General features: G+C 50.4%; 1 protein-coding gene across 1 annotated transcript in view; it reads left to right on the forward strand.

Annotated features, from left to right (window-relative positions):
- LOC117796097 overlaps nt 1-6,831 on the forward strand; it is an 18,612-nt gene that overhangs the window by 6,521 nt on the left and 5,260 nt on the right. The window contains exons 3-4 of the mRNA XM_034643068.1: nt 2,111-2,195; nt 2,355-2,473. Coding sequence (XP_034498959.1) covers nt 2,111-2,195; nt 2,355-2,473 — 204 coding nt within the window. The remainder of the gene's footprint in view (nt 1-2,110; nt 2,196-2,354; nt 2,474-6,831) is intronic.

A 6,831-nucleotide genomic window follows, 5' to 3' on the forward strand; every position in this document is an offset into this window, starting at 1 on the left:
TGACCTGAGCCGAAGACAGACACTTAACCACCTGAGGCCCCCAGGCACCCCTTACCTGTGTGCTGTTATGTGCTATTTACGTACACACTTATCCGCACGTAATCATGTACCGTTCATGCGTGTGTTGACCTGGGTACCATTACGTACCATTCATGGACATGTGACCTGTGTGGTGATGTACAGTTTAGGTATGCATTTACCTGTGTCCCGTTATGTAACTCTTCTTCCAGAATGTACGCTTGGCAGAGAAAAGGTCTGCCTACCTTGGTCCCTGCTGCTTCCTCAGGACCTAGCAGAGCAGCTCCTGCAGGGACACTTGCCAAATGAACGGATGGCAGGTTTTGCCTCCTGGATGGTGACCTTTACTGGGACCAAACATCTGTCTCAAAGCAACACCCACCACTGCTCATGGCCATGACCTTGAGATCAAGTCTGGTATCTTCTGTGCTTGACAGCCCTGTTGTAAGCTTGGGATCTGTGACATTTGAAAGCAGAAATCTAGTGTCCCCAGTGTCTGCCCTGCTACAGCTGAAACATCTTCATTTCCTCGTAGGAAAATCTTCTTTCAGATTCAGCTCAGCTATCGTTTCCTCTAGGAGGAAAGTCAACTCAAATTTAGCTCTTTGTTCCAGTTTCTTGGCATCTTTTTGAGGACTGCATCACGAGATCTACCATCTTATTCTCCCTCTGGGCTGTGCACACATCGGATGGGGTTGTCTCCGTGTTCATCCAGGCCGTCGATAAAAATTTGAGTGAAGGATTAATTCATAAAGATCCCACCAGGGTGATTTTAAAAGTCAGTGTTTGGGTCTTGAACTCTTCTGAGATCACTTGAAGAAAAAATATCCTTAGTATTCAAAAAGAGGTAATGGGGGCACCTGGGTGGCCTCGGACTCTTGGTTTCGGTTCAACTCGTGATCTCAGGGTCCTGCGATCGAGCCCCATGCAGGGCTCGGCGCTCAGCATGGAGTCTGCTTGAGATTCTCTCTCCCTCTCCTTCTGCCTCTCCCACTCGTGCTCTCACTCTCTAAAATAAATACATCCTTAAAAAATAAAAAAATAAAAATAAAAAGATGTCATAGAAGCAGGAGAGGCCCTTACAAGCATCTGGTTCAGCCTCATCATTTTCCGAATGAGAAAACTATGGCCCAGAGAGAAGCCGGTCGCATGCGGAGGGCAGGGCGAGGGGCCGGTGACTGGTGAGCGGGGGAGTCACGTTGGAAGCCTGGGGTCATGCCCTGCAGCGGGGAGAGGGAGACCCCGCCTTTCTGGGCCCAAAAAGACCAGGGTGGAGGTGGGAGAACCTTCCCCTCCTGCTGAAGGCCTGGAGAAACACACCCAGCCAGAGCACGCACAATTGCCTGGGGCGGGGGAGGCTGTTAGGAGCCCAGATGCGGAGCCAAAGATCAGAGGTCAGAGGACCCGGGTCAGAGGTCAGAGGGCCCGTGTAGATGAAGTGCTGGGGCTTCAGGGTAAACGACAGAGACAGAGGCTGTGGCTAGCAGAGGCCAGTGCCAGCAGAGGCCCAATGGCTGAATGTCCACCACCTAGGAGACGCTGCCTGACCTTTGGCAGAGCCCTGGAGAGAGTGTAGAAAAGAGAGAGTCAGGAGCGCCTGGGTGGCACAGCGGTTAAGCGTCTGCCTTCGGCTCAGGGCGTGATCCCGGGGTTCTGGGATCGAGCCCCACATCAGGCTCCTCCACTATGAGCCTGCTTCTTCCTCTCCCACTCCCCCTGCTTGTGTTCCCTCTCTCGCTGGCTGTCTCTATCTCTGTCGAATAAATAAAATAAAATCTTAAAAAAAAAAAAAGAAAGAAAGAAAAGAGAGAGTCAGGAACCAGAGTTCATTAAAGCCCTACTCCCCTCTTGGAGGCTGGGGAGCGGGAAATGTGGGTGTGGAACGGCTGGTGAACTCAGGAAAAGGGCAGTTCTGGGGGATGAGAGCCTGCCAAGTCAGAGGAACAGCAAAAGCCAAGACGCAGCAGTGAGCGGGATGAGGAGGCCAGAGGGAGGGCGTGGAGTATGGCCGGCATGCTACAATCTTTGTCCTTTACCACACATGCTGCTCAGAAACAGAAAGTCACCTCACAAGTTCTACCCTTTCCCGCAGTGATCGCAGCTTGAAGTTTCAGCCAAGAATTGAAGAAAGAATTTGGAAGAGGAAGACATTCATTCTTAAAGACGCTGAGGGACAGGTAATTGGATTTTGTTTTTTCATCTTTGGAAAGCAACCTGTAAAAAGAGAGGCTCGCTGGTCAGCCCCCGCTCCGGCCCCACTCCTGATTATCCCAGAACAGCCTGTTCCTAGACAGGGCATGTTCTCAACGTCCGTGGCCCTGACTGTGAATCCACAGAACCCCAGCTGGACTTCTCCAACAAGTCGGGACGTCTGTGAGCTGTGGTGCGGCTGGGGACCCATTGCGACCCATTGCGGCCACTGGAGCCTGCCGAGCCTCGGTTTCTGGATCTGCAAGTGGGTGTGATAGTTTCCCCCTGAGATTATATTTGTTAAAGGGCTCCCTGAACTGGGAAGTGCTCCACGAGTGTGAGGCCCAGTTCCCCCTTCTCTCCCTGCCTGCCTCTCCATCACCATTGTTGAAACACCAGCTCTGGGAAGAATAAGAGAGAATAAACATTGTTCTAAAGCGATGGTGCTAGACCTTGGGCGGAAATAGTAGCTCATTTCATTCTCACCATGACCCTGAGAGGCAGGTATTACTCTCTCTGGAGGCGAGAAAAGCCAAGGTCTAGAATATTCTGAACCTAGTCCTATTTCTGCCCTTCTGCTTGCAGGGCCACATCTGTCTGTCCGCGTCCACCACGTCTCCAGTCTCTTCTACATTGGAGGGTGTTTGACTGAGCATCTCCTTGTGTGTTCATAAACAGAGTCTGCATTCAGGAGGGGGAGCCCCCTTCTCCCGTTAGAGTCGGGACCTTTGTAGGCGCCATCCTGACAATGTGTCCCAGAGCTCCCCAGTGAGCTGTTGATGTCCATGGGCAGAGGGAAAGCCCAAGGGCAAGAAGGTCCACTGGCTTTTGCTATGTCACTTAGCCAGAACACAGAAGAGCCAAGGATTGGTCCAACGCCACGCTCTGTCTCGTCTCCCAGCACTGCCTGCCCGACTTGGAACTTGGAGACCGCTGCAGGGAGCGGGCGTGTCTGAGTCCAGCCAGTGATGAGATCCCACCTGCATCCAGGGAGGGAAAAAGGCTGCTGCTCTTGGGATGATTTTCAGAGAAGACAGGACGGAACTGACTCAGGAAGGACAAGACATCCTTAGAAGGGAGGCCAGAACCTACAGAGTAACTTGGTGGTATCTACTTAATAAGTGAAATATGGACACATCTAAAAATAACGTGTTTTAAGAGTCAACGTACAAATTTGTGTGAACACAGGATTCGAGACAGTTCAGTGTTCCTCGCTCCAAGCCCTAGCAGACTTTGATGAGTGAGCTGGGACTAAAGTTGAGCAGAGAAGGCACAGTGCGCTGTCATCAGGATTACCAGTGGTGTTAACAGGGGCACCACTAATTGCTAATAGAATTAACATTAACATGTTAGTGTTAATACTAATTGTTGGTCATCATAGTCTTAATAGAAAAGTCTTTGAGTAGATCTCTAGAGGTGAATCATTTGGATATATTTCTTTTCCTCTGAGCCTTACAACAAGCAACTTCCTTGATTGTGGTGAGGACTCCACTTCCAGTATCCAAGCCCTATTGCCCCTATTTATGTGTCTTTCTGTGAGTCAGTGAACCCTGCAGAAAGTCTTCATCTGTGAAATGGGTATGATGATGCCGGGGGCACAGGATTCTCTGGAGGATAAAATGAGGCAGGAGAGCATTTAGCACAGAGCCCTGTGATAAGAAGCACTACTGTGATTTTGTCATCGTCACCGTTATCACTGGGGTCACTTCTCCCTCTGTGTGATAAGGAGCTGGGGGTTCCCAGGCTGTCTTCAGTGGGCACGTGCAGTCAAGACTCCCACCTGCAATTCCCTCTGTCTTCCTCCTGGTGCTTCCAGGTGCTGAGGGCTGGACCGCACCCAGATCCCACCAGTCCGCCTGCTGGGGCCTGGGTGACACCCTCAGAGAGGACCACTGCCGTGGGGCAGCCCAGTCGGACACCATAGTTGACAGTAAGGGCAGCTGGCGATGTGCAGGGTTTCCCCTCAGACACAGTTCTATTTGCCCTCCAAATGAACTCGGTGGACAAGGTTCCCCAAATTCTCCTTTAAGAAATGAACATTAGACTTCAAGGTCTTGGGAAGGTTGCTTTTACTGACAACTAGTCCGTGGGAAATGCAGGATCTGGGATGTCAACCCCGGTCATAGGTCTTCCCATTCTATGCTCCTCTTACTGACCCAGTAATGTGTGGACAGAGTGCACAAGGCCTCACACGTGGGACCATTGTAAATGCCTGCAATTAGCAGGTCTGTCTCAACTCCCTCCCTCCCCTGAAACACCGCTCAGCTGCCCGGCCTCCCCAGACAAGCCTGCAGACAAGTCTCTCCTCATCAAAAAAGTCCAATTGTTCAGCTACACCACTGGGAGCCTCATACTGGCCGTGCTCCCTTTCGAACCTGCAGCCTCCCGTCGTGCGCAGGCGTGCCCCATCGCCTGACACAGTCATCAAGTGCGGGGTGTCAAGCAGTGGGGGTGAGAACAGACAGAAGCGTTGGCATTCCTGGAGTATGAAAGGAACTGAGATTGATTTGGACGGGATGCATTACAAATCCGGGTGTGCATGGGAGAGGGACTCAATGAAAACCGAGGGAGAGAAAGAGAAGAAAAAAGAGAGGGAGGGAAGGAAGAGGGGGAAAGACATGGAGGAGAGAAAGAAAGGAGAGAGACAGGGAAAGATGAAGAAAGGAATGCAGAAGAGGGAAGGGAAGGAAGGGGTAAGGACATGAGGGAGAAAGAAGAGAAGGAGAAGAAAGGCAGGGGGAGCAGGGGAGGGGAGGACAGGTCTCCGGTCCCCACTCTAGCTTGTGGCCTCCAGTCCATTTAGAGGGTGGAAAGAAAGAGCCCAAGATCAGAGAGAAACAAGGCAGTGGGTCACTTCCTCCACGGGTCACACTGGAGTACGTGGTGTGTGTGCACGTGCGTGTCTGTCTGAATGTGCCTGTGATGTATGTACGAGAAATGATGGACTGGCCATCTCCAGACCACCTGCTTCCCTGGCCCCGCACATCTGGGCTCAGCAGTAGCCTGAGGATGAACTCAATCACTCCACCTGCTGATGGGGACCCATGGCCGGACCTCCTTGCCCTTTCTATAGGACTGCAGGAACAAAACTCCCACCGAAAGTTCATTTCCTTTGCCATCCAGTCGGTCCTTGGTGCTTCTCTTCCCTCTTCTGTTGAGGTTCAGGGACAGGGCATGAAGGCCATTTCAAATCAGACCTTCCGAAGGCTGAAAATTTCAGCTAAAATTTCCTTTGATGGCTATAAACAAAGCAGAACAAGGTGCAGCCCACCCCTTCTGAGCCCTGTCCCACTCTGCAGAGCTTTTCTCAAATGCTCTGAGTTCAATAAAACCCCGTTCCCCGATTTTAAAAGTCATGTGTGTTTTAATGGAAATTTAATCCACATGTTCCTGATTTATTTACAATTAAATTATCAAAATATTATTTTAAGGGTTGTTTGATATCTAGGAAACCTTTTGAGGTCTTTTTAATATGATTTTAAAAGCCTCTTTTCTTAAAAGCCAGAAACTTTGCTGGGTTGCATGTAAATAAACCCACTGGAGATGACTGACTTTAGTCTAGAAATGTCAAGGCATCTGACAGGGGTTTAGAAACAGCCGAAGTTCTCACCGCATTCCATAAGAACTGCAACCAGACCCACAGAATTTTCCTTTGTAATGTTCCCAGTAGCCCTTAGTCAGGCATTCAAAGGCTACCATTCATCCTCCATGTGTCATCAAAATCAATGATTGTTTTCCGTGGGGAGGGACAGGACTGACGTCTGGTGGGTGCCTTGGGCACTGTGTTTGGCACTTCAAACAGGACCTCCTATCATCGCTTCTGACAGCCCGATGCCACAAGCATCATGGGTCTATTTCACTGAGAGGGAGGTAGGGTTTCCAGGAGGTTAAGTAACCCTCCCATGGTCATCTGGTTCTACGGGATTGAAACTCAGGGCGTTTAGACACCAAAGGTCTCCCCTGCCCTGGTCACTGTGGCCCCTCTCTAGGGGCATCCAAAGTGTGCTGATGAGCATGGGACATCCATAGTCCCACTGAGACTTGCATTTGTTGGGAGCTTTGCAAGTGAGCAATGTCTTCAATAGTCATCGTGGGGCTTCCAGGAGAGAAACGTGTTCATAGAACCCAGAGCCACAGAATCCTGACAAAGCACTGACCCATATTTGAAGGCTGATAACTGTTATTATCAATTATTTCATTGATTATCATTGTGACTGTCAATTCTTGCACCGGATTCCCCCAACACCTTGTGATTACTAACCACACTTTGAAGACAGGGAAACCAATGACTTAAGAGCAAGCAAGCCAATGACTCCTCCTAGCATTCGTGGAGTCCAAAAGGAGCAAGTTTATCAGCCTGCAGGGGGGCACTTTCCACACGAGCGCCCGGCAGCAGGTTCCGAAACTGTGCCGTCTAATTTGGTAGCTATGAGCCACGTGTGGTTATTTAAATTTCCTCTTTAATTAATTAAAATAAAGTTAGAAATTCCATTTCTCAGTCGCACTGGCCACATTTCAAGGGCTCAGTATCCACTTGCGGCTGGCAGTTCTTGCAGAGGCTGCCCAGATGGGGACCGTTCCCGCCCTCGCAGAAAGCTCTAGTGGACGGCATCAGGCTGAAGC

The sequence above is a fragment of the Ailuropoda melanoleuca genome, chromosome 14, assembly GCF_002007445.2.
Source record: "Ailuropoda melanoleuca isolate Jingjing chromosome 14, ASM200744v2, whole genome shotgun sequence".
NCBI lineage: Eukaryota > Metazoa > Chordata > Mammalia > Carnivora > Ursidae > Ailuropoda > Ailuropoda melanoleuca.